Source organism: Ursus americanus, chromosome 26, assembly GCF_024610735.1.
Source record: "Ursus americanus isolate L20-20 chromosome 26, mUrsAme1.1.p, whole genome shotgun sequence".
Classification (NCBI taxonomy): domain Eukaryota; kingdom Metazoa; phylum Chordata; class Mammalia; order Carnivora; family Ursidae; genus Ursus; species Ursus americanus.
The window spans coordinates 10734998-10762828 of NC_142152.1; the positions used below are offsets into that span (position 1 = coordinate 10734998).

Sequence of the window (27831 nt, forward strand, 5' to 3'; positions counted from 1 at the left end):
AGATAGAGAGGTGCCTGGCTGGCTCAGTCCATAGAGCATGTGACTCTTTATCTCAGAGTTGTAAGTTCGAGCCCCACGTTGGGTGTAGAAATTACTTAAAAATTAAATCTTTAAAAAAATACAGATAACATAAGAGTAAACATATTATTTTACAACTTGCTTTTTTTCAATTAAAAATATATCCATATCAGCACATATGTATCTACTTTGTTCTTTTTATTGGCCAGATTTTTTTTCTTACTTTCTGGTAATTGGGAAGGGTTATAATCTCCTTTTAAAATATTTCTTATAGCTTTGCAGATGCTTTTTAACTCTAAGTAGTATAGCTAAATTTCTGCTTTTTGAATGACCAACTTAAAAAATGGAGCTGTCATGTGTTTTCATTTAATTTACATATACATACATTCATTCAACAAATATTGACTGAGTGCCTCCTACTTGTGAGATATTGTTCTAGAAGCTCGTGACCCAGTGACCAACCCAAACAAATCCTTGCCCTTTTAGAATTTATGTTCTTTATATTTAATCTATCTAGAAGAATGCACAGGAAACTTAATTAATGTTGTCTCAGGGAAAGGAAAATGGGAGGTTTAAGGGAAGTTAAGATTAACTTTTGAGTACTGCTTGGAAAAATGTTTTATGAGTATGTATATCGCTTTCTAATAACAACAACAAAAAAAATCCAATAAAGCATTGTGGGAGACTAGAACCAGGAGAGATATCTATTTCTCTTTAAGAAGGGGGACATTTGAACGGAGTATGTCTTATTTTAACAGATGTCGAGTAAATGCCCATCATGTCCATTGTGCTGGGTGCTGGGGTTTTTATAAATGCAGAGGGAGATGGGAAGGATTGGCCATTCCAGAGGATACATAGCATGGCAATGCAGAAAAGAGTAAAAAATTTTTTGAGTGCAACTTAACTGGGAAATTGTAGCTTTCCAGTTTGCCAGAAAAGTAGGCCATCAGTAGAGAAGTCATGGGAGATGAGTCAGGAAAACTAGATTGGAGCTAAACTATGAATGACCTAGAAGGTTAAGCTAAGAATTTTGAATTTATTTACTAAGGAATTAAGGCATGATCAAAAGATTTTAATGAGGAGAGTGACAGATCAAAAGAGTGAATCTGGAGCCAAGTGCAGTAAACCTGTTAGCAATAAACCAGTAATAGAAAGGGAATAAGAAATTCCCGGATAGAAGGAGACTGCAAAGCTTCCTCAGTTGAGCTCGTGCAGGAGAGGGCATTCCTGGATAAGCCACATGGTAATAACGCATCGCTCTGTGTTTAAGTGAAAAGGTAAGCTAAGGATTCTCACGTCTACGTTTACAGCTGCTTTGGGACTCCCACTACTGGGAGGACCGCTGGAGTCAACATTTTTTAATTAATTAATTAGTTAATTAATTTTTGGGGACTCAACATTTTAGATGACCTTACTGCTCCCTCGTAGCCACAGTAGTTTCCCTGGGAACCGTATAATGAATTTAAAATCCATACTTCTTAACTGAGCTTAACTCAGTTCGTTTTCATTTAAGGTGCCTTCCAGCTAAGGGTATGTGTTGCCAGCTCACAAAAGGCAGATTGAATGAGCACAAACTCAGGGATTAAATGTATTTTTATGGTAATGACATCTAAAGAAAACCTTTGCCCATTCTGTCTTGCTTCTCAAATTCTGTCAGATATTTTCCAAGTATGATAGTCAAGGATATCTGCATGGGCCTGAATAAAATTCACTGACTACATTTTTCTACGTTATACATAATTCTTATTTGCTTTAAAAATCAGGATAGAGAATTTCTCATTCTCCATTCCTTGGCATTTTATGGAGAAATCCATCATTATAACAGATTTTATTATTCTTTTTAATTCTTTCGCTTTTTTTTTTTTATCCCTAACAGCTGCTGATTCTATTCTCTATATGCCATTTTGAGAAGAGTTTTCTTATTTTATTAGAAACTTACCTCAGAAATTACAAAATAAAATCCAGCAGTTAAAAAAAAAAAATCTCACCCACTCAAATTAAATTGCTTTAAAGCAGTTGGTTCTCAATTATTTTTTTCCTAATGGGTCAGCCTTTGAAAAGAACAATTGGTTACTTATCCTGCCATAGGGTGAGCTATTTGGCTCTGGTTCCTGTTGAATTAATACCGCTTTTCAGGGATAAGACCGTATGAAAATGTGAGAAAAGTGTGTCAAGGGCTGAATAAAATGGCACATAGTAAACCATGTAATTCAGCGGTTGCAAAGGTGTTTAATTGTACTTGGGACACCTTTGTTTGCTCTTCAGCAAAGGGTCCTTGTTGCATTTGAAGGGTTCTGATTTCCAGGATGACGAGTTGTTCTCTAAATGTGGACAATGAGTTCCTTAAAGGCCATGAAGTTTCTTTTCTAAATCCTTTTCTGAAGATTTCATTTGGGCTTTGTTTCCTTTGCTGAACCGGAGAGTACCGGTGGGGATTTGTTCTGGCAGCTTCTCTTTTTGTTTGTCCCCTGGTTTCTATTAGATTTTATCAAATTAGGGCAGGAATAACTTAGGGTTTTCGTTGGAAAAGTTTTGATCATTTTCAGTTTAGGTTTATGTCCCTGTCGGATATATGTCAGTCCAACCTGGGATTAGATTTAGGTGCACCCAGTTTGAACAATCCAGTTAGAGCCCTGGTTTCCCTGCCTGTTTTCCCTGCCTTGGAAAGTTCATTGTGTTTGCTCGATACCAAGACCCTTTTGTCTAACATGGCAGGAAAATGAAATGATCCCTCATATTACCTGGAAATAGTTCGGAAGGACTGGGGTTTCCAGGTGGACGCGAATTCTAAAACTCCTTGGTCATGCAAGTTTTGTGCTAAAAGACATTTTTTGCTAAAAGACAAATAATGACAATAGTTTAATATTAAATTGAAATTAATAAAACTGAATTATAATTAAATTAAAATTAATTTTAATTTTCTGGACTGTTTTGTGCCAGCGGTTTACCCTTTCCAAGATGATTTTACCCACCTTCCACAGATGTCCCCCTCCCTTCTCCCCCATGTAGCTCTCCTAAAGCTGGTGCAGACTCTTCTCTCCTGGACCTAGCAACGTTCTGGTTCGTTTCTTTTTCACACTTTTATGACCTAGAAAGGAAAATCTCTCTTGGTCCCTTAAGGATAGGAAGAGTCCTCTTTCATTGTTTTTTGTTTGGTTGGTTTTGATTTGGATTTCTGCTTTATTGTTATAATAATGGATCAGTCCCTCCCCGCTTTTATCCACGGCCTTGATTAATGTACACCGTGTGCTGGTAACTTGATCCTGGAATCAGAAAAACTGTTCTCTAGTTTTTTTCTATTGAGGAGCAAAATTAACTGTCAATACAATTTTCGTTTGAATGTTTAAATATATTTAAAAATATTGTTGAATCATCTGGTACTAGGAGAAAAAGCAATGAAAACATATCTCAAAGAATCTGGAAGGTGTCGTAACATTTTGAACCATAGGACAAAATTGTGCTTCTTTGTTAATTCTTTTGCTTGTGTAAAACAAATAACTTTCAAAAGCCTACACTGTGCATTTGGCTTGCCAGAACTCAGTTCAGTTCAGCTAACAATTATTGAGTACCCTGGACTGTGTAAATCACTGGGCTATAACTAATTTAAGCTGGTAATACAGGAAAATGAAGTGGATTAAAAAAGATAAGAAAAAAAATCCAACGAGGCTAAGTGCATCTTTAATCTCTAATCAGCCAGGATTGTAAACACCCGAAAATACATTTACTCAGATTCTCTTCAGTTCCTCAACCTGAACTCCCATCAGATTAAATTTTAAGAACTCCAATTAGATGTCATGCCAACAATTTCGGTCTGTTATAACTGTGTTAGCTAGAGATTAATGAAGGGGAGTGGAAGGGGTCAAAGAAAATGTATTAGAAGGTAGATCAGACAATAAAAAAAAAAAGAATATGAACACATAAAGGTAGATTTGACTGTCTTGGTGTAGTAAATAAAACATAAATAATAATCAGTGAAATTATCATTTATTAATTTTAATTTAATTATAATTTAGTTTTATTAATTTTAATCAATTTAATATTAAGCTATTGTTATTATTTGTCTTTTGTAAATGTTTCTTTGGAGTCTCTTCTGGGCCATGTTCCTCTAAGCACTTGGAATAGATCACAGACAAAACAGCTTTGTGTCGGACTTATATTCTGTTGGGAGAAGAGCAAGACATTAAATAATAAACATACGACATATGTAACTTAAATAGGAAGTTAAAAGGTGGTAAGTGCTGTAGGAAAAAATAAGAGCAAACAAAGGGAAGCAGGAGTGGAGGTGTTACAGCTTTAAATAGGACGGGAACTCTGCTTGTGAGGATATCTGTAATAAGAGCATTCCTGGGAGAAAGGACAGTTAGGGCAAAGCCCTAAGGTGGGAATGTTTCCAGGGAGTTTGAGAAAAGCAGGAGGCCAGAGTGGCTGGAGTGCAATGAGCCAAGGGGATGAGTGAAGGGGGTGGGTGTCAGCCTTGCAGCCATCTTAAGGAGTGAGGTGAGGAACCCTCAGAGGATTGTGAGCAAAGGAGTTGCCTGGTCTGAGTTAACATTTTAGCAACATCGCTCTGGCCGCTGCATTGAGAATAGTATTTTGAGGGCAAGACTGGAAGGAGTAATCCAGGTGGGAGGTGGTGAGAAGTGGTCATATCCTGAATATATTCTGAAGGGGGACTGAAGAGGATTTCCCAAAGCATTGGATATGAAGTGTGAGAGAAAGAGAGAAGCCGGCTTGTGATGTAGGAGAAAAACCAAGAGTGTAGGGTTCAGAAAGGTGAAAGCTGAGAATCGACCATTGGTTCTAGTCGAAGGGGGTGGAGGTCATTGATGACTTGGATTCATGGTGACCTTGATGAGGCAGCAGCTGGAAAAGGATGGGAGGAAGGATATCAGTGAGGGCGAAGGACAGCGTGAAAGCTGGCGGAACAAATGGCTTGGAGTTTCCGATGGATGCCAAGGATTGTTGGAGTCGGGGCACTTGAGGGAGGGAACTGAAAAGCTGGGGCCGTTGTTCAGAGGTGCACAAAATCGAGACTGCAAGGAGTTGCAGTTATCAGTAATGATAAGATGTGGGGTTTGACTGCGACAGTGAGTGGTTGAAGCAGAGCAGAAGACAAGTTTATTGGAGAAGAAGAATAAAATGGAGGGGCCAGGAGGTTGGGTGCTTCATCAGTATTTATGTGGAAATTGCCAAGAATTAGGAGCTGTATTGGAGAGAGGACAGTGGGGAAGGAACTAAAATCTTTGAGAAATGATGAAGAATGGACAGAGGCCTGTAGATGACTCTAATAGTGGGTACGTCTGATGGCACGAGAGTCAAAGCTGGAGCACTGCGGGGACGAAGAGAGTGGAGAATGATCTGGAAGTAGCAGCAAGGAGCAAGGCCCCCGTGGTACAGGGGGCTTACGTAAGAGAAAGCAGAGGCAGCACTTGAGTGGGCCAGTTTTCAGTAAGAGCAGAGAGGCAGCGCCTGCTGGAGAGGATTTGGACACGGGGTTTTGCGGATGGTGTGCTTATGGGTTCATCATCAGTGGAAGGTTTCAGGAGATGAGAAAAACGGAGGCATGTGCAGAATCTTACGTAAATCAGAGTGAGAGAACAGAGAGGAACCTGAAAGCCCCCGGCGTGCGTGTGCACGTGTGTGCATGTGCGTGTGTGCTGGGATGAGACCTGGTGACCTCGGGTTAGATGGTGGTGACAAGGCTCTGAGTGCTGGGCCCAGGGAGGCATGGCTGTCTGTCCTTACCTGGGTGGCCAGCCAGGTGAGGATATCTGGGGAAATGGAGACTCAGTCCTGGTGTGCAGAGTTGACATGGCTGCTGAAGCTGAGGGGGTAGAGGGCCGGTGGGGAGCGTGGTGTGGCCGTAGGGTCTGCTCCTGGCCTGGCGAGGAGGGGAAGCCATACCTAGAGTGTTCAGATCTTCCTCTGGACTCCTGTCCTGTTAAAGAGTAAGAATGGGCACTTCTCAAGTGAATCGTGAACAGTGTCTGGAGGCCAGTGCTTATTCCCTTACTCCGTGAGGACACTGCCGTCACACGGCTAGTGGGTAACTGAGGCAGGAGCCGAGCCCAGACAGCTCTGACTCCAACTGCCACTCATTTACCGTTAGTTCAGTGGCAGCAGATCCTCCGTGATAAATACTGTGAGTGTCAAGACTAACCTGCCCACAACTTTATGAACCTTTTAAAACGTCTTCAGATGTTCTGGGGTTTGCCTTTAAATCTGTATGGGCTTTTGCTTGGACTGAGAGTGTTTTTGGCGGGGGAGGTCTTCTCCCTCACAATTCCTCAGACTGCACCATCAAGGCCACGTGGCGACTTTGTGCTTTTGTCAGCAAACACTATTAAAAATCATCATCTTTTAGCTAACTTGCAGCAATGAAAAAAATATCTTGTATCAACACGCCGTTTCCAAACCACTCCTTGAACAAACATCTGAAATTTAGACCAAGTCCTAGAAAGCTGGGAGAGTTGTGGCGTACGCGCACATCCCCAAAGGGATGGACCTTTGAAGCTTGGATGTATTTACAAGGTTTCTGAGGCTTCTCATTTTGTAACCGCTGTTGTCCTTTTTCAATAGCTGAACAGGAAGACACTCAGAAGAAAACCTTTACCTGCTGGATCAACTCACAGTTGGCAAAGGTGAGGGGAAAAAAACCAAATACAAGTGCAAATATATTTAAGTTACTCCTCCTTCCCTCCCTTTGGGTCCCCAAAATGGCAAGGTTGAAAGAATGTGCTGAAGTGACCTTGATCTTGTTTAGATGTGTTTGTTATTCTCTCCCTACCCTTTGTTAAGGGTATGGGAGATAGTGCTATAAAAATATTTAAAGCAACAGCAGCTTTTTTAAAAAATCAAATATAATAATAATAAAAAATAATAATGATTCATATGTATGGAGTTGTATGTTAAAAACACTGTCCTAAGCTCTTTTAAATGGTGTCAGTTTGCGTCACATTTACGAGACCTTAAAACATCCCGATGAGATAGTGTTATTCCTGTTTAAAAAACAAGGAAACTAAGGTACAAAGAAGTTATGTGACTTGCCCAAGGTCACACCACTTGCAAGTGATAGTGCTGGGACACAAACCCAGGCAGTCTGGATCTGAATCACTGTGCCATCCTGTCTCTCCGTGACGCCAAGTGCCTGGAATAACCCAGATACAAAACGAGTGAGCCTCTTCTCCCCGGCTACCCATCCCTGCCCAGTGCAATTCTGGAAAGGGTAAATTCATAAACAGATTACTCCAGAAGTGTCATCTACTCCCCAAAAGGGTCACTACTGGCTGATTTTGAGTGCCTTTAATGCCGCCTCCATGCACACGTTTTAAGCGCTCGCTGAAAGCTACAGGAGTGTTGTGTTACTGGAAATTTGCCACGAGATAAATTAAGTTCACTCCTTCTCTTATCATGCTTTGATATAGAACGTTGTGTGTTCTCTCTCCTTCAGTCAATAAAATCTCTACTGAATTTTAGCTTTTGTGAAGCCACAAAGCCCATTTATGGGATTCTTAAAGGTATTATGTTTTCTGGACCAATGTTTGAATGAGTGTTTTTCTTGTGACCTTTTGTAGCACACGCCTCCCTCGGTTGTATCAGACCTGTTTGCAGACATTAAAAAGGGGCATGTTCTCCTAGACCTGCTGGAGGTACTCTCGGGGCAACAGTTGGTAAGCTTTTTAAATGACATTAAAAAACATTTTGTTGATTTACAAGGTTTTTTTTTCCATATTTCTAAGTAATATATTTTGCTTGAATTTCATAGCCTCGAGACAGAGGATCTAATACATTCCAGTGTAGAATCAATATAGAGCATGCCCTGACATTCCTGAAACACCGATCAGTGAGTATGAATCTCATCCGAAGATTCCCGGGAGAAATGCACGCTGTGAAATGTGTTCTCCTCTTAACCCGTGTTTCTTCTTTTCCAGATCAAGCTAATAAATATTCATGTTACTGATATTATAGATGGAAACCCATCCATTATTCTTGGCCTAATTTGGACAATTATACTGCACTTTCATGTAAGTAGTTTGATGATATGAAAGTTATTTCTGTCCTAATTACTGCAGTGTGAAATAAGTGTAACGCAGTAAGATACAGTCCTGGGTTTCTTCCAGAAAGAGGACACTCTGGAAATCTTGACAGGTGGACCTTTGGCCATTTTTGTTATTTTGCGGTTAAAAATTGAATGATAAATTACGGTATCTTAAATCATCCGTGGTACCAGCACCAGTCTGAATAGAACCTGCCTTGGTAAAACTTTGCTTACTATTGTTTACTTACTCTGGCAGAAGATAGTAGAAAGCTTCTGGAGTAAATTTTTGAAAACCCACTAAATTTTGTAGAATCTCCTAGTTTTGAGGACCCTTGTTCAACCTAATCGCCCCACAACACCTAGTCCTGTCCCAAGACTGACTCATAGATCAATTTCATTCCCCAAATATATTTGAACACCTACTATGTGCTTGCTTTTGTGTTAGGATACCAAGAAAACAGCAAAGACAGTTCTAGCCCTGACTTTATGACACTTGTGACTGATACATATATTCTTCCAGACCTGGGATTCTGAGTTAGTACAGGTTTTCTGCAGCTGCCTAAAAACTTGCATGTTCTGTATCCCCATAATTACCTTGAAAATAACTTAAAAAATTATATGGGAAACAAATGCTTATTTTACAAAAACTAGAAAATAACATAATTTGTGTAACATTTAAAACACGTAAAATGAGACTGTATATGATTTCTGGATACCTACATTTGAAGTTAATAGTAGAATAATACACATGAGAATGATGAAAAACAAATTTAGAATAGTGTTTTTTCCCCTCTGGAAAAGAAAGGAAATGGAATTGCGGAGGGAAAGACAGAAGGCTTAAGCTGTATCAGGGTTTCATTTCTTTAAAAAAATATGAACCAAATGTAAAATGTTAAAATTTGGCAATACATAGGCATTTGTTACATTTTTCTCCATACTTTCCAAGATATTTAAAATATAATTAAAATGTTCAATATAGATAATAAAAAACCAAGTAGAGTCATCTGTAATTCTACCATTCACTGAAAACCACTAAATAATTTGGTGTATAGACTTCATCATACATGCAGCAGGAATGAATGTATATATTTATATATGTGTATCTTAAATGGAATGGTCGTGCTACCCAAACCGTTTTCAACCTGTTCTAATGAACATCTTTCTGAATTCACACATATTTTTTTAATGGAGGCATGGTGTTCTCTTGCAAAGAACTATATTTCATCAAGGAACAGTCAGAATGCTCACAGTTTTACGATTGTAAAGCGATTCTAAACAGACTACCCTTCGGATAAATCTTTTCCATACAATCTTCATTATTTCCACGAGCCAGATTCCTAGACGTGAAATTGTTGGGCCATAAGTTTTGCTTTTCTTGGCTTCATTTTACTAATGTAAATAAACTTCGTTGAAGAAGAACATACATAGAGAAAAGATGCACAAATCTTAAGAGCAGAGCTTGATGTTTTCTTAGAAATTAAGTACATCCATGTAACCACCACCCAAGATAAAAATAGAGAACCTTGCCTGAATCCCAGAGTTCCCAGGGATTCCTCCCGGTCCTTGCCCTCTTCCCTAAAGAAAACCACCACTTTGATCTCTATCATTGTTCAGCTTAGCATTTTTACTTCTATATAAAGGAATTTTAACAGAATGGACTTATATGTAGAGTCTTCTGTCAGACTCACTTCACTTAACGTCATCTATGAGTTTCGGCTTGTTGAAGCCTGCATCTGTAGGTCTTTTTTTTTTAAGTATAGTTGACACGCAATTAGTTACATTAGTTCCAGGTGTACAACTTAGTGATTTGACACGTTATTACATTATGTTCTGTACGCCACAAGTGTAGCTGCCGTCTGTCCTGCTACGTCGCTAGTACAATGTCATCGACTGGATTTCTTTCTTTCTCTTTGTTGTGTATGAATATACCATTGCATGAATATGCCCGAGTTTATTTACCACTCTACTGTTGATGGACATTTCTTTTGTTGCCAGTTTTCAGCTGTTAGGAATAAAGCTGCTAGCCGCATTCTCGTGTGTGCCTTTTGGTGGTGGTACAAGCCCTCATGTCTCTTGTGTACATAGCTAGGAGCGGAATTGCTGGATCATAAGGCATGTGACGTTCAGCTTTGGCAGGAAGCGCCAGCTAGTTTTTCAAAACGGTGGTTCTGATTTACGCTGTTACTGGAATTCGTGAATTCCTCCGTCCAGTCCTCGCTAATACTTGACATTAAAATTTTTTTTATTTTAGCTATGCTTTGTGCTTAATGACTTATAGAAGTTTTCAAATATATTCTGGATACAAGTCCTTTGTCAAGTATATATAAATTGCACATATCTTCTCTGATTCTATAGCTTGCCTTTTTAATCTTTTTTTTTTTTTTTTAAAGATTTTATTTATTTATTCGACAGAGACAGCCAGTGAGAGAGGGAACACAAGCAGGGGGAGTGGGAGAGGAAGAAGCAGGCTCATAGTGGAAGAGCCTGGTGTGGGACTCGATCCCGTAACGCCGGGATCACGCCCTGAGCCGAAGGCAGACGATTAACCGCTGTGCCACCCAGGCGCCCCTGCCTTTTTAATCTTTTAATGAATAGACGTTCATGATTTTAATGCAGTTCAGATTTATCAACTTCTTTTTCTGGTGGCTAGTACTTTTTATGTCCTGTAAAGAAATCTTTGCCTTTGTCAACAGCATGGAGATATCCTCTTATGCTATTTTCTCGAATAGTTCTGTCCAAATAGGACTTTCTGCACCGATGGAAGAGTCCTGTAGCTGCACTGTACAAGACAGTAGCCACTAGTTGCTTGTGGCTACTGAACACTTGAAATGTGGCTAGTATGACTGAGGAACTAAATTTTAAATTTTATTTCATTAATTTAAATAGCCACGTGTAGCTAGTGACTATTATATTGGACAGCACAGTTCTAAAAGCTTCACTGTTTCACATTTTACATTTAGAACTACAATCTTTTGAGAATGAGTTTTTTGGAGTATGTTATGTTAAAGCTTAAAATCAAGATTATTTTTTTCCATATCCGGTTGACTCAATGCCATGTATTGAAAAGACCACCATTTTCCTAGTGTACTATACAGTGTCAGTTAATAAAAAATCAAGTAACCATATATGTGTGGCTCCATCGTTCTGTCAGTTCTGTTCCATTATTTACCTTGGCACCAGTACTATACTGTGTCAATTTCTATAGCTATATAGAAAGTCTCGATACCTGATAGTGTCCAACTTGTTCTTTAGGATTCTCTTGTTTATTCTTTGCTCTTTGCATTCTCATATAATTTTTTTAATTGAGATGTAGTTGACATATACCATTGTGTAAGTTTAAGGTATACATCATGTTGACTTGATATTCATATAAATTTTATAAGTAACTTGTTAATTTGCATGCACACAATCTGTTGGAATTTTAACGAGGATTGCATTGAATGTATAATTTGGAAAAAGTCGGCATCTTTAAAATATTGCATTATTTAATCCATGAATACAATATTTTTGTTGCTCTGTTCAAAATATTTTATTTTCATGATGATTTCTTATTTGGGTTCTATGACATTGTATTGTTTAATATCCAAATATTTGAGGATTTTGTTTGTTATATCTTTGTTACTGACTTCTAGCTTACTTTGAGTGTGGTCAGAGAATAGCATCTGAATGGATTCAGTTCTTCAAACTGCTGAAGCTTGCTTTATGACTCAGCACCATCAGTTTCAGTAACTATTTTATATGGATTTGAAAAGAATGTTGGTGCCGCCATTTTAGGTACAAGGGCTATGCCAATCAGACCAAGTTTGTTAATTGTGTTGGTCACATCTACTATCACTGGTTGTCTGGTGGATCTATTAATTATTAAGAAGTGTACTTTTCTCAATAATACTTGCTACTGTGTTTGTAGATTGACCTTTTAAAGTTTCTCATAGGTATTATCTTACTGCCTTCCAAAAAATCTGAACCAGCTTCTGTGCTTACAGCAATATGTAAAAATCCACTTTCTCATACTCTTACTAGAGGATACCGTTACTTGATGTTAACTTTAAAATTTTTTTTGCCTGTGTTATAAGTGAAGAAACTGCCCTCTTGCTGTGTGCATTCAGCTTTCTTAAATGACGAATGAGGTTATTTTCCACGTACTTAATGGCAATTTGTTTTTCTTTCTTGGGACTTAGTTCTCATGTATTTGACTGTTTTTTCTGTATGTGTATTTATTTCTTAATGGTTCATAATCAAGGATGCATTTTAACTGACCCAGTCTCCTGGACTCCTGGACTCTAGACTAGGATCTCAAATGAGTTCAGTTCAGTTTAGAGCGACAGGTGCTGAGCAGCAGCGAAGTGCTCTGTAAGCACGTGAAGGGGATGAATGGACACTTGCCCTCAAGGTGGAATGCAGTGCCTGAATAAGGGCAAGGAGTGACCCAAGTCCACTGAAAGAGAGCCTGCCTAAGTGTAGCCCGAGATGACAAGTGCTAGTGCTTATTTCACCATGAGTAACCTCTCACTGTTAACTGGATACTTTTTAGGTCTTGTTTTGGCTGAAGGTTTTGCCTCAGTGCTGCTAACTAATGGTTTATACGTGTTGACCATGATTCCGTCTTCCTTAGATTGAGGAGCTTGCCCGGACTCTTTCTTGCAATTACAATCAGCCTTCCCTGGACAGTGTGAGTGTGGCCGACTCATCTCCTACCTCAAGTCCTCCAGCTAAGAAGTGCTCCAGAGCCCAAGAAAGATGGCAGATGTCTGCAAAGAAGGCTCTTCTCCTGTGGGCTCAGGAGCAGTGTGCCCCGTAAGTAGTTTGCTGTGACCACAGGAGACAAACAGGGCAGCTCGACCCACCAGCACAGTGTTACTGACTCCAGGTCTGAAACTCAGGCCAACTGGGTGTAACGCCCACTGGAACACTTTTCTCTCCTAAAAGGCAAATGCTCACCAGCCTCCTTCCTCTCAGGGTAACTCCCCTCACCCCCACCCCTGTGTTTAGGTGGACTGTTACTGTGTAGAAATAAAGTGGTCTTTAAGTATCCTTTTCTTTAGGCACAATTGCCCTATGTGTCTGGGAGGTGGATTTAAATCACGAACATTTTACCACAGTAGGAACTCTTTAAAGGTCAGGACTCCCATCTTTATTGTCTGTGTATCCCCAGAACCTAGCATAATGGGAGTTCATGGTAGGTGTTCCATAAATATGTATTGAATGAATGAATGCACAAATGAAGGAATAAATAATCAACACATAAACTTATCTCTTGGAGCTGTATATGACTACATTCAGAGATCACAGTCCCCTTTGTTTAGAAATTTGTAGCTCAATTGGGGAACAGAAGCCAGAAAAATAGGAGTTTTTTTAAAAGAGTGGGGATGATGAAAGGAAGGTAGTGCTCAGAAATTCTGTTTTACAAGAAAAAGGGTTTTTTTGCTCTAGGGAGACATTTACTCTTTGATTTTAACCACCTGCTGGGATGGGAGTTTTAGGAAAAGTAAGGAGTTAGATGCGGGAGAACTCACCATGAGATGAGCTGTGGAGTTCAAAAGGCGTTCCTTAGCACACCGTAGCATTGCTTGGGTAAATAGAGGCTTAAGTATGTCGCTGAGGCCTCTTCCATGGCGGGCTTCTGAGGACCTTCTTCCCAGTGCGAGACTAGGATGCTGATTTCTGCCGTCAGCCTTACCTTTCTTTAGTTGTCATCCATCTTTTGCATTTTTCGAGGGACAAAAAAACCATACATATCTTAGGAGGTTTTAAGTATATCAAATGAACTTGTTTCTTGAATCTTTGAGAGACAATTTTATTTTACTTCAGTTTTCTAAGTTTCTTAATCCAAAATACAGCATGTGTGAGAAGACTTATCCTATCAGACTTGTTTCATTTATCTGTAAATAAGTTTCACACCATTTCAGAGGTCAAATATTTTAGCAGTTGATCTTTTCTCCATGTCTTTCCTTGTTTTTTGACTATGAGCTACGCTAAACTTACCGAGATGTAGTAAATCGTTCTTAAGTAATTCATCAGGAGTTTATCCTTGTTTTGGCCATCACTGGTGGTATTAGGTAACTTTTATTTCAGTATTCTGTGATTCTCTGGAACTCACCTGAGTTCTAGACTATAATAGTAAGACCACGTTGGAAGAAATATGTTGCATTTTCTTATTTTGGAAGGGGATGAATTGGGCCCCTGTTTGTAACTTCTTCTTCTTTTTTTTTTTTTAAAGATTTTATTTATTTATTTGACAGAGATAGAGACAGCCAGCGAGAGAGGGAACACAAGCAGGGGGAGTGGGAGAGGAAGAAGCAGGCTCATAGCAGAGGAGCCTGATGTGGGGCTCGATCCCATAACGCTGGGATCATGCCCTGAGCCGAAGGCAGACGCTTAACCGCTGTGCCACCCAGGCCCCCCCCCCCCCCCCGTTTGTAACTTCTAAATGAGCTTAGATCCTGCCCAACACTCTGGAGCCCTAACCCACCCTTGCAGCCCAGGTGGTGCTGATGCTGCTGGTCCCGGGGCCACACTTTGAGAACCAGTGTTCTGTGGTATCAAACTTGGCATTTTACTTTATTCTGACTACCAGATTAAAATCAAATATTTTCCTAGAAGGATGTATATGATTTATTTGATTCCCTGAAATTTGTTTCAATTACTATCGAGTGTAGCAGATGTGCTTTGATAAATTCTTTTAAAGAGTATTTATCATGTTTTTGTCCTGTTGTGATAGGTGTGAGTCCGTCAGTGTGACAGATTTTAAGTCAAGCTGGAGAAATGGGATGGCTTTTTTGGCTGTCATTCATGCCTTGCGACCAGACCTAGTTGACATGAAGAGTGTAAAGCACAGGTCCAACAAAGCCAATCTGAAAGAGGCCTTCAGAATTGCAGAACAAGAATTTAAAATCCCCAAATTGCTAGAACCAGAAGGTAAAGAAACTTCTTTCTTTTCAAAACAACGTCCAGTGTGAAGTTGGCTTGAAAATGGTATCTGTATCTAAAGGAACAAAATGACATCATATTTTAGTCCGGAGGGGTTGAACTTAAACTCTAGTAAATTTGATGAAATTAAGAAGTCCTACCGCTTTGTTGACCTCTGTAATTGCAGGGACGACGTGACGGCTGAAAGCGGAGAGTGCTGTTATTGGAAATACTTTGAGTCTTCGTCTTCCTTTTCTTGCGTTGTGTTCTGTGTTGTGCTCCTTTGATTCTGTTACTCTGTTCTAAAATCTCTCGAGGAAATCTGTTCTTTGAGTGAACGTATTTCCCCCTCCACTCCTTCCCCCTCAGTGAAGCTGAACTTCCATGAGGACAGAAACTGCCTTTTCTGTTTCTCCCTCTATGGCTGGCTCCGCTTTGCCACGATTGTGCTCAGTACATCGTGCTGGGTTGTAAGCGACGACCGCAGAATCCTAAATACTGGTTATATTCGGAGAGATAATTATGTTAACTTCATAAAATTAAGATTAAAGTGATTTACTTCTTTGGAAAAGCACTTTGCTTTGGATTGGATTGATTGTTCCTTAATTTTCCAAAGCTTATTAAAAATCCTAGGAAGGTCACAAAAGAGGTTTGTAGGATTAGTGAAGATTATAAGAACTAACAGGTTAAAAGATACAAATTCTAGTCTCAGCTCTATAACCAGGGGTGTGTAGGTGAACGTGTGACTAGCTCTCCGAAATGGTGTGTGTGTGTGTGTGTGTGTGTGTGTGCACGAGTGGGTGTGTATACATATACAGGTCTGTTGCAAATAGTACTAGTATAAAGCACATGCAGCACGTTGTTTCGATAATAATAAAATATAGGTTACACTTTATTTTCAATTCCGTATAGCCCCGAATTGCTTTTGTTGATTTTTGCCAAACTCCTGCACCCTTCTGCAGCCAACTTACGGTTGTAGCTGCTGGGCACGTCTAGTGCTGACGTGAATTAGTGGATAATTTCCGTTATGTTCACGAGTAAGTATGACAGCAGAGCAGTCTGTCACAACTTCATTTGTTCTTCAACAATGTGAATGACTTTTTTGCTGAATCTAGTCCTGGAAGAATATTTCCTCAATTTTTTTGCACTATGTGCAATTTAACAGCTCTGAACAGGACATACTCTTAAGTTTAACCTGCATTATTCACATTTTCTCCATCTCTTTCTTCATAATCAACAAAACAAGAAATCAAGCCCTCATTTGCTGGTGTGTGTGTGTGTGTGTGTGTGTGTGTGTGTGTGTGTGTGGTTTGAACACTACCACCACGGCCGATTCCAGCGAGAAGTCAATGAACGCAGAGTAGGAAGCGATGTGCAACCCTAACACACCATTATGTATTCTATTTTTCTCTCATACAGGTACAGTAGAGGTGAATAACCTCAAGAGCATAGGTAATGGTAAAATGTAGTAAAATAGTTGCGAAATGGTGAGTTTTGATTATTACCTTTATTTTTATATATATGCATTTTTAATATTTTATCTATTTACTTGAGAGAGAGAAACAGAGAGTGACAGAGATAATGAGAGAGGGCATGAGCTGAGCAGGGAGCCCGACATGGGGCTCCATCCCGGGACCCTGGGATCATGACCTGAGCTGAAGGCAGACGCTTAACCATCTGAGCCACCCAGGCACCCCTAATATACTTTTTTGATTGTATGTTTATACAATTTAATTTTTAATGCTGGCTTGCTTAACAACCAGCTTATAAAAGTGCTGAAAATCCAATGATCGGCTCTCTCAAGCTGAGCCATGTGGCTCCAACATACTACTACGTGACTGGGGCTTTGTCACCTAACTTTTTTGGTTTTATACAGCTTTATTGTGATGTAATTCACATACCATACAACTTACCCATTTAAGTGTACAATTCAATAGTTTTTTAGTGTATCGGTGAAATTTTGCAGCCATCATCATAATCAATTTTAGAACCTTTTCATCATTCCAAAAATAAAGCCCATCCCATTAGCAATCCATCCTTATTTTTCCCTACCTCTCCCAGCCTCGAAGACACACACACATCCAGGGCCCTTGCAACCACTAGTTCTTTCTCTTTCTGTAGATTTGCCGAGTCTGGACGTTTCACAGAAACATGGTCTTTGTGGCCGGCTTCTTTCCCTTAGCATAATCTTTTCAAAGCTTATCTGGGCGGCAGCTTTTATCAGGACTTCATTCTATTTGTTTTTAGTAGACCTTACGTTTTAGAACAGTTTTAGGTTTACAGAAAAATTGGGAAGAAGATCGAGTAAGTTTCCGTGAGGTTTTCCCTATTGTTGACATATTAGTACATTACATCTGTTGTAATTAATGAACCAAAATGGAAATATTTTTATATTTTATTCACAGTTCTTTAGTTTTTCCCTGATGCTCTTTTTCTTTTCAGAACTTCATTCAGGATTCTACCTTACATTTAGTTTTCACATCTTTTTTTGGCTGCTGCTGACCGTGACAGTTTCTTAGAGAATTTTGTTTTGATGCTCTGAGAGTTTTGAGGATTACCTGTCATGTATATTACGGAGGACCCCTTTACTGGAATTTGTGTAATGTCTTTTCTCATATTAGACTGGGGTTATGCGTTCTTCAGAGGAAGACCACAGAGTAGTAAAGTGCCATTCTTAGCACATCGCATCAGGGGACCATGCTGTCAACATTATGTCACTGGTGATGTTAACCTCGATCACCTGGCTGAGCTAGTGTTTGTCCAGTTTCTGCCTTGTGCAGCTATTTTTTGTTTCCTTCTTCCTGTGTTGTCCTGTTTGGAGGGAGGTCTCTCTGCATAGCCCACACATAGGAGACTTATGCTCACTCTCCTCAAGGGCAGGTTATCTACGTAAATTATTTACAATTCTTTTGCAGGAGCTATGTCTCTTCTCTCCTGCATTTATTTATTTATCCAACCATTGATTTATATCAGTATGGGCTTTTGGACATTTTATTTTATACTTTGGGTTGTAATCTAATACTACTTTGTTTTATTTCTCAAATTAAAAAAAGATTTAAGCTCAAAGTTTTTTAGCCCCTGGGAGCTCTTTCAGCTAGCTCCTGTGCTCCTTTGACATATCCCCATCCATGGGGTGTTTCTTTGTTGTTTTCGAGCACGTCCTTATTTTCTGGCATTACAGGATGTACCCGGCTCATCTTTACATTCCCTCCCCTCTCTCCGCCGAGCGCTGGCTGGAGAATGGCATTAGAGGCTAAGGTCTGGGAGCTAACCGTGCTTGGCGCTGTTGGTTCGTAGCCATCTTGGATCTCAGTTGAATTAGGAGATGTTTCTAAGTTAAGAGTTAGCCCCACGATTCCAAATTTTTATATATTAGGTTTGTCATTATGTTAGGTTCAGGTGGCTTGATATTAATTCTTCTTGTTAACTTTTCTCTCCTTGTTTTTTCTTCCTTCCCTTTTCTTCCTTTCTTTGTCTTCTCTCTTTCCTTTTTGGCTTTCATTATCTTTTTTCCTTTGGTTTTCCTCATGTTTTGTTCTATCCCCTTTTCTGATTACTGGGTTTTTTGTTCTTTGTTTTTTTAGTACTTTGTCACTTTGTGATTCTCTAAATCTTTATCAGTGTAAAATATCTTCTCTAGTTCAGTATGTGAAAATAATTAGGCAAATAATGTAATAGTATAAAAAGGCAAATTTCCGCTGTATAAATGATTGTCCATAGTTCATTTTAAATGTAGACAATAGCTTGAAATGTGAAGTACATCATGATTATTTATGCAAGTCAAATGCTATTGTCCTATTTGAATACGAGAATTATCTTTTGACAATTTTATTAAAACATTTAATCACAATGCATAGCTTCATATACAATTAAGTTTTTAACAAGAGACATCTAGTTTAGCCAGTCTAATTATTCTATGTATCTCTTGATATACTTTTTTTTTTCTACTTAACACTTTTTTTTTCATCCTTAAGAATAACTTAGTTCGTAGGGATGCCTCGTTTATTGAAGCCGCACCCCTACCTCTTTATTGGTAGCTTTTGTATGTTTACCGTCTTGAATTTTATTATTTGGATATGGATTAGACTCATGTTTCAGCCTGTTTAGAACAGTCACTGGGCCCAGTAGACACATTTGCTAAAGCATGCATAGTGTGTTGTGTTTGCTTGTGGTTTGTTTTTCTCCTAACAGTAAGCTCCTTGAGGGCAGATAATATCTTAAGGCCTCTACGCAAGTGTCTAGCATCCCCTTGTCGAATGAATAAAGTGCTGAAACGTATGGCCCCTAAGGGCAAGAACTCAGCCTCACCTATCTTGCTTGTGACCTGCATTTGTGGGTCTCTAAAAATATTTGATGAATTTATTTTAACTGAATGCTACATAAACACAGAAGATTTCCTTTTCAGTATCTTCCTGGTTGTTTTGGCAACATACCTAAAGACATCCCAAAATTACGTGTTCATTTTGTCTGTAGCACGTTGATTGCTTCTTTGTGATTTTTGTGATCTAATTCATTATGTCTGGGGAAGTTCTGCATTTAAGGAATTTATAATATTTTTACTTTGTTTAATTCATCATTTTCCAAATTTATTTCACCATGGACGTTGTTAATGCACCACAAGGAGTGGCCCACAGAAGGCTCTCAGTAAATATATTTTTTCCGCGAATGAACAAATAAAATCTTGTGGATGTCTTGAGTAAGTCTGCCGTACAACTGATGCTTTTGGGAATGCTTGCTGAGACCAGTGTGACAGGAACGGATTCCAGTCACGGTGTCTTCCTACCGTCTGCACTCCTGGAGGAGTCTCTGCAAGGAGGAAGGCTGTATTTTCTCCTTTCCACCCTCCCCGACTACTTTTTCCCTTATACAGACAGCATGCGAGGTGGGCATTGAGGCTGTGCGTGTAGTACTGGCAGGATTCAACTCAGCTCTGTTTGACTCGGGATCTGAGCTCTGAGCACCGCACAGACTTGGAGTAAGGGCAGCCGACCAGAGATTGTGCGGCCAGTTAACTACTTTGGTTCGTTTCCAGGCTGTCTTATGGCATAGCCTGTTCTTGTGTGGTCATTACAGTACATCACATCTAGAGCTGATTGATAGTGTGGCACCTCTTACAGATGTGGATGTTGTCAATCCCGATGAAAAGTCAATCATGACCTATGTGGCACAGTTTCTACAATATTCGAAGGATGCAGCTGAGGCTGGAGAGAGAGCTCAGGTATGTCCTTATAAGTATGACTCAAGCGCGTTTTTGTTGTACCCTACTGATGGCTTAATTTTTAAAACTGAGGTATAATTTGCATAAAGAGCTTAAAAGTGCAGTTCTTTGAGTTTTGACAAATGCATGCACCCACGTAAACCGTGTAGCAGTCATGATGTAACACATTTCTGTTTCCCAGAATGTTCCACTGTGCCTCTTTCCTGTCTTACCCCCCACCCTGGGCAACCAGCATTCTGATTTCTTTCACTGTGGATGAGTTTTGCCTGTTTTTAAAAAACTTTTAAGTTAAAAGTGATAATTAAACTTTGCTAAACTATCTAAAATAATGTTTACATAGGTACTACGTAAAAGTGACAAAGAGACAAATTGAGTTTAGCAGGCTTTTGAAAAATTCTGGAGCTATCTAATTTTTGTCTATTTTAACAGCTTTTTTTGAGATCTAATCCACATGCCATAAAATTAAACCATTTAAAGTTTACAATTCCGTGGGTTTCGGTGTATTTACATAGCTGTACAACCATCACCGCAATCTAATTTTAGCATATACCCATTTTACCTGTTCTTTGACTATATACAACTGGGATTGTATAATTTATAAAAAAATGCAAGCAGTGTGCCCTACTCTTCATCGTTGTTTGTTGAGGTACTCTTGAATCACTATTAGACGGCCGTTTAATTATTCAGTTTTTTCGTTTGACTCTCGGCCAGGTACACAAAATATCGTGGGTGCAAATTTCATAAAAGTCGCTGAGCTGCAAGTAAATGCATATTCTGCTGCTGTGGAGATAAATAAGTGGTGTGAATTTACTAAGGTGTTTTTGAATGTTATTTTAATATATATTTAAACTACTTCCTCCGACATGTTTACATGCAGTCATATTGTTGCATTTTATGTGACAAATTCAGGCCAATATTTTTCCAACTGTTATGTGTGAGGCACCACGCCAGATTGTTGCTGACTCTGGAACAGAGACTCAAGCTGGGACGCAGGCGTATAATTCAGTTCACTTACTTCTGACCTGCTGGGGAGCTACTCTTTCCTAATTAATTTTCTTATTAAAAAATAAAATGAAAAATTCAACTGTCCATGAAATCAGATGCAAAAATACATAGAAAACACTCCTGCTTAATAGAAAGGGGAGAGTAAATGAAGGTTAAAGGAGAATGGAAATAAGATGTAACATCTTTGGCTTCATCCTCTGGCAGTAAATTTTGCTTTCAAATGTAAGCAAGCAAGAATCTAAGAAAAAATAATTGTTGCTCACATCCACAGGATAGCTGAACCCAAAACCCTCAGTAGCGTTATTTTTAGGGTCTTTAAAATGCTGAAGATATTTTTGATGTCGGTGTATTTGGGTGTGAATAGCTCTTGAATTAACCAATTAATCAATTAACATTGGTATTTAGATGTATCAGAAAGCAGTATTCTGAAATGCCTATAAATGAGTAATTTAGAATAATGTTCTCTAAAATTCAGGAATAGTAGAAATGGATAAGCAAAAAAAAAAGGGGGGTCTTGCTTGCTCTGTCTCTTTAGCACGTCATGTTCAGGTGCTAGTTTCAATCCATTTTAAAATTTAAGGTGTTATGTGAACAAACAAAATTCCTTTTTGGCGCCATGAGTCATTGGTGTGTAATGATTGCATTATTTCACTGATGTTTGAAGTTGTTAATTTTATTGTTTAAAAGAAAAAAGCTCCAAGTCTATGTAGGGTAGTTTTAAATGTGTGTGTGTGAATTTTAGGGAAAGATGAAAGATGCTGTGGTCTGGTTAAATCTGCAAGAGCAAAAACTACGGAAAGTGCTAAAGGATTCAGAAAATGAGACCTACTCTAAAAAGTATGAAGTAAGTATGACTTTAAGCAGCAGTTTATTTGTAGCTTCCTGTTAGGGAGGAGTAGAATGTTTTTGGAAAAAACATCTTTCAGGGTAATTATTTAAATGCTAAACAAACCCCAAGTGTTAGCATCGAGTTCTAGGACAGTGCTTCTCAAATTCTGACGTGCACGTGAGTGACCCGGGCAATCTTGTTGAAGTGCGATTCTAATTCAGTAGTTCTGGGGTGGGGCCTGACACTCTGCATCTCCAGCAGGCTGCCCAGGGGTGCTGATGCCTGGTCCTCCGGGCACGTGGAAAAGTAAGCGCGGCACACTGGTCGGGGGCCCCATCACCAGTTTTTGTGAATCCCGTGTTACCGGAATAGAGCCATGCCCACCCAGGTATTGTTTGTGGCTGCTTTCCCAGAGTTGAGGAGTGACAACAGACACCAAGTGGCCCTCAGACCTGGGACATTTACTATCCTCCCTCTTACAGTAAAAGTGTTCCAGTCCCCAGTCTAGAGCAGAATGAATATTGAATGAAAAAAAAGATCAGGAGATCAGAAATGAAGCCAACCCCAAATTACACCAAGATGGGGCCTCCATCAAGGTGTCCTTGGAGGAAAAATGACACCTGTTATTGTCACCACATTTGAACATTCGCTTTGTACCGGGCGCCTTGCCGACAAGCATTTTACTTGTCCCAGCATCTTAGTGTGCTGTTGCTGTTCCAGTTCCCAGACGAAGACAAGACTTGAGGCACCAAGTGTCTGAGGTCGCATAGCTCCGGAGAGGTCGAGGCGGGGCTGGAGTGCAGTCTGGCTCTCTTCGTGTCCTGGCGCTTCTCCGGGTTAGGCGGTTATTCCCGGCGCTGTCTTGAAAGAGACTCACAGGAGCCAGGGCGAGGGTCCTTCAGGCCGCTCCTCGGACCCCGCCGTCCCTGCAAGTCGGCTCGCCACCGGCCTTGCGTCCTGAAGAAAGCGGACGTGCTCTCCTGTGCCTGCACAGCACTCAGCACCTCCAGGCCCCGTTCCGATCCGTGGCGTTGGGCGAATCCGGCGTTTCCAGCACTGCCAGTCCGCGGGTTGTGGCGCTTGCCGGCAACAGCGTCCTTTTTGGTTTAGAGGCATCAGGGAAGAAAGGGTTACGGACGCGCTCATCTCCCTTCCGTCTGAACCGCATCGGCTCTTGTACTTCTTCCATCTTTGTTCTGGCCTGATGTGGGCTTTTTAAAAAAGATTTTATTTATTTATTTGACAGAGCGAGAGAGACGGCAAGAGAGGGAACACAAGCAGGGGGAGTGGGAGAGGGAGAAGCAGACTCCCCGCTGACTGCAGAGCCCAACGTGGGGCTCAATCCCAGAACCCTGGGATCATGACCTGAGCCGAAGGCAGGTGCTTAACCGATGGAGCCACCCAGGCGCCCTTGGCCTGATGTTTCTTTTACTAACAAGATGCTAAGCTCCCGCTAGAAGCGCTTTGCGCTCACATCCGTCCTTGATTTAGTAACATACCACAGGTTCAAGTTGCTTAAGTAAAAGGCTTTATGATGTGATTAATGATCAGAAAGATTTGCAATAATTATCCCTCGGTTTGCTCGTAAAACTTAATCTTTTAAAACATTTTTATTTATTTATTTATTTTTAAAAGTAAGCTCTACTCCAAACATGGGCCTCGAACTCATAACCCCAAGATCAAGAGTTGTGTGCTCTCCCAACTGAGCCAGGCGCCCCAGCTCATAAAATTTCACTTGAAATGCTGCCAATTATTATAAATAATGTTTGAAATAGTATTTGTGGAATTGGCGACTCTTAAACACTAATATTTCACACAAATACGAACCAAGGAAAGCTTTATTCGTTAAATATTTTGAGGGCAGGGGCAAAGTATTTTCTAAGGTCTGTATAAAATGACTTGGGAAGAGCTGGCCCAAGTGCGATTAATCATGGGCACGTTTACATGTGATCACTGCCGCCATATAGTCCTCACTTCCACTCATTCTTATTTTGTTGTGAATACATATTTGGGGAGGACAAACAGACTCACAGTTTCCATGTGGCATCATGAGTTGTCCTGTCGAGCCAGGTGACCTTGCCACTCTCTTCCAGTAGAAATCCAGCAGTACTGACTCGAGGCACACGTTGTGACCCGTTGTTCCTGTGATGGCACGTACGTCGTCAGGGTGCACTGACGAAGATGCCAGAGCAGTGAGAGGGTCCTGAAGTCAGGGAATTTGACCTTTATCTACATAAAAATTTAAACATAACGCACAGCTAGAGACCTTAACGTAGTGGATTACATTTCAGAAAGTGATCTAAAATTTCTGTCTTTAAAATATTCTTCTGATTGTAGAGTCTGCTGTCCTTTTTGGAGTCATTCAATGAAGAAAAAAAGCCCTTTTTGGACATCCTGCCGATCAGAAGGAATCTGGATGAGCTGAATGAAGATCGGTTACAGTTGCGAGAAGCCTGGGACGGCCTCACCTACCAGGTTGCTGTGTTACGTTGATTGGAAGAACATCTTCATGAGGCAGCTTTATTTGTTGGAGGACTACTTGAGACTTCCATGAGGAATTCTGTAAAAGAGTAGATGCTACATTAGAAATTTGGGAGAGTGTTCTTTTATTTTCTCCATGGCCTCATTTGGGCAGTGATTGATATTTAATAGGAATTTATAGCATTCTGCTTAGAGAAACTGTTTCTCCAAAGTTTCTATATTTACCAACAATGTTTGGGTTGCCACAGTAGATTATCCATATTCTGACTGACTGACCTGCAGCCTCATCTCCCCATGGACCAGTGTCATGTGTCAGTATTAATAGATGCTTGAAGGGGATTAGGGACAAGCCTAGAGAGAATGTGTGAAGATGAATGTCTGTGTGCGTCTGAATATATCTGTTGTTTGCAGTTTATTGGGATTTGTGTTATGACCCAGGATGTAGTGCATTTTTTTTTAAGATTTTATATATTTACTGGAAAAAGAGACAGAGATAATGAGAGAGAGCAGGAGCAGGGAGGAGAAGGAGAAGCAGGCACCCCACTGAACAGGGAGCCCCACGTGGGGCTGGATCCCAGGACCCTGGGATCATGACCTGAGCTGAAGGCAAACGCCCAACCCACTGAGCCACCCAGGTGCCTTTGATACAGCATTCAACAGATATCGGTTGAGATAAGGTGGTTGATGGTGTCAGATTATCTGTGTCATAATGGACATTTTGCTTAGTTGTTCTATCAATTGCTGAGAGGGCTACTAAAATCAGTAGCATCATTCCTTTGATGCTGTCGGATTTTGCTTCATGTATTTTAAAACTTTGTTATTGTGTACATTTATGATTGTTATGTCTCCCTGATGAATAACACTTTTATTGCTATGAAATATTCTTGTTTATCTCTGATAATACTGGGGTGGTTTTTTTTTTTTTTTTTTTTTTGATGTCTATTTAATCTGATATCATTCCAGTCTTATGCTGACTGTGTGACACATCTTTTTCCTTCATTTAGTTTCAATCTATTTGAGTCTTTATATTTAAAGTGGATCTCTGATAGACAGCATCTGGTTGGATCTTGCTTTCTCATCCATTATGATAATCTCTACTTTTTAGTTGGAGAGCTTAGTCAGTTAATATTTAATGGAATTATTGATATGATTCAATTTAGGTATACCATTTTACTCTTTTTTTCCTGCTCATTCCCTGTTTTGTATCTCTATTCTTTTCCTGCCTTGCTTTAGATTATGTTAATATTTTTAGAATTTCATTTTAATTTATCTATTGGCTTTTTGGCTCTAGTCCCTTCTATCAGATTTCTAGTGGGATCACAATATACATTTAAAAATTTTTATAGTCTATGGGATACCTGGGTGGCTCAGTCGGTTAAGCATCTGCCTTCAGCTCAGGTCATAATATCAAGGTCCTGGGATCGAGCCCCATATCGGGCTCCCTGCTCAGTGGGGAGTCTGCTCCCTCTCCTTCTTTGCTCCTCCCTTAAATAAATAAAATCTTTAAAAAAAATTTTTTACAGTCTACTTATACAACTTTTAAGTTATCATACTTTTAATGTAGATTTCTTGCAGTTGTTCATTTATTTGTCATTATTTAAGCTATAGTTGCTTTGTGTGTGTGTGTGTGTGTGTGTGTGTGTGTGTATATCTCACAAACATATGGTTTAAAGTCCCCGAGACCATGTTCTAAATCTTTGCTGAAAATAGTCATACATTTTAAAGAAATTAAGAAAGAAACAGTCTTTTATATTTATCTGGATATTTATCATTTCCAATGTTCCTCATTCCTTTCTAGAGGCTTGAGTTGCCATCTGAACTTATTTCCCTTCAGCCTGAAAAACTTTTTAAAACTTATAATGCAGGTCTGGGGAAAGAAATTCTCTTAGTTTTCTTTGATTTCTGAATGTCTTTGTTTTACTTATATTCTTTTTTTTAAGGTTTACTTATTTTAGAGAGAGAGGGAGAGAGAGAGAGCTTGCAGGGTAAGGGGCAGAAGGAAATGGAGAGAATCTCAAGCAGACTTTCTGCTGAGTGTGGAGCTGGGGCTTGATCTCATGATTCTGAGATCATGAGCTGAGCCAAAAACAAGAGCAGATGTTAAACCCACTTAGCCACCCAGGCGCCCCACCTTCATTCTTTTTTTTTTTTTTAAACATCTTTATTGAGGTATAATTTATATACCATACAATTAATTCATTTTAAATGGATAAATTAAATGGTTTTTGGTGAATTTACAGAGTTGCAACGGAGATTTTGTGGTCTGCAAGTCAAAAATACTCTTTGGCCCTGGAAAAGTTTCTTGATCTCTGCTCAAGTCTCTCGGCTGTCAGGACTGCTAGCCTGTTTTCAGAATACATTTTTCACATCATTTGTGAAGGGTGTTAAAGAGTCTGGTAGCTTGAAAGAGCCACCCTCTCCGAGTACCTAATTTAGGAGAACTAGCAGAGCTCCAGAAACCTTCCCATCAAGTGGCAGGGCTCATTTGCGTCCCCAGCTCGTGTTCTTACCACAGCTTTAGAAACTGACCCTTGCAAAGGGCAGGAGCTCTCGGTTACGAGTGCTAACAAAATGGAAGGAGAGGAAGAAGATATTGTCTGTAGAGTTCATGCTGTTCCAGGCCACAAAGACCTGGCCTTATTTTATTGAGCATGATTTGGAAAAAGTGCCCACAATAACGAGGAAAACCATTAAAAAAAACGATCTTGCAAGAGTAAGTTCCGCAAATGGATAATAGCTTGAAAACCCATTCCTTAGTTGGATATCCTGCAGCTCATTGTCTTGGTGTGGCAAATGAGACATATTAATTTTAAAGTCATCAGGTCTATAAAAGTCAATGCTATCTAGACAGTTTCTGCTTCAGTTGCTGGAGCACACAGTTACCTCAAAGCATCACAGTAAATGGTTTCATTTTAAGCCAGCATTCAGAATAGCAGTATTATGTTATTTTGACCTGACAAGATCAGGGCAGACCAGATACAAATTTTCATCCAAATACAAAAGTAATTTCCAAAACTAAGAAAGTATGGAGCCAGTTTTTTCTATGGTAAGTGAGAAAGAAGAGAAATAAAAAGTAAATATCATCTTCTGTCTTTCCTCTTCTGACCGTTACATGAATGGAGTTCAGCTCCCAGGTGGAAAGCACACTTTCTGTTCCATCCAAAATGTGTACAGCTTTCTTTCAGTTGTGAAAAGATCATCAGTTGAATTAGAGCTATTGTTCTTAGCCTCTCTTTAATTCAGACATGTATCAACTTTCTGACTTATTTTACTTGAACAAACGCACAAATAACTTGGGTATAATGAAAACATATTAAAAATTCATGATAATGAAAA

At 39.6% G+C, this 27831-nt stretch overlaps 1 protein-coding gene across 4 annotated transcripts in view; it reads left to right on the forward strand.

Annotated features, from left to right (window-relative positions):
- Positions 1-27831, forward strand: part of SYNE2 (spectrin repeat containing nuclear envelope protein 2) — a 307352-nt gene that overhangs the window by 65846 nt on the left and 213675 nt on the right. For all 4 annotated transcript variants that reach the window (XM_045810585.2, XM_045810589.2, XM_045810586.2 and 1 more), the window contains 9 exons: positions 6598-6659; positions 7593-7688; positions 7784-7861; positions 7950-8042; positions 12669-12850; positions 14775-14971; positions 20080-20180; positions 21928-22029; positions 24352-24489. In XM_045810585.2, the coding sequence (XP_045666541.2) occupies positions 6598-6659; positions 7593-7688; positions 7784-7861; positions 7950-8042; positions 12669-12850; positions 14775-14971; positions 20080-20180; positions 21928-22029; positions 24352-24489 (1049 nt within the window). The remainder of the gene's footprint in view (positions 1-6597; positions 6660-7592; positions 7689-7783; positions 7862-7949; positions 8043-12668; positions 12851-14774; positions 14972-20079; positions 20181-21927; positions 22030-24351; positions 24490-27831) is intronic.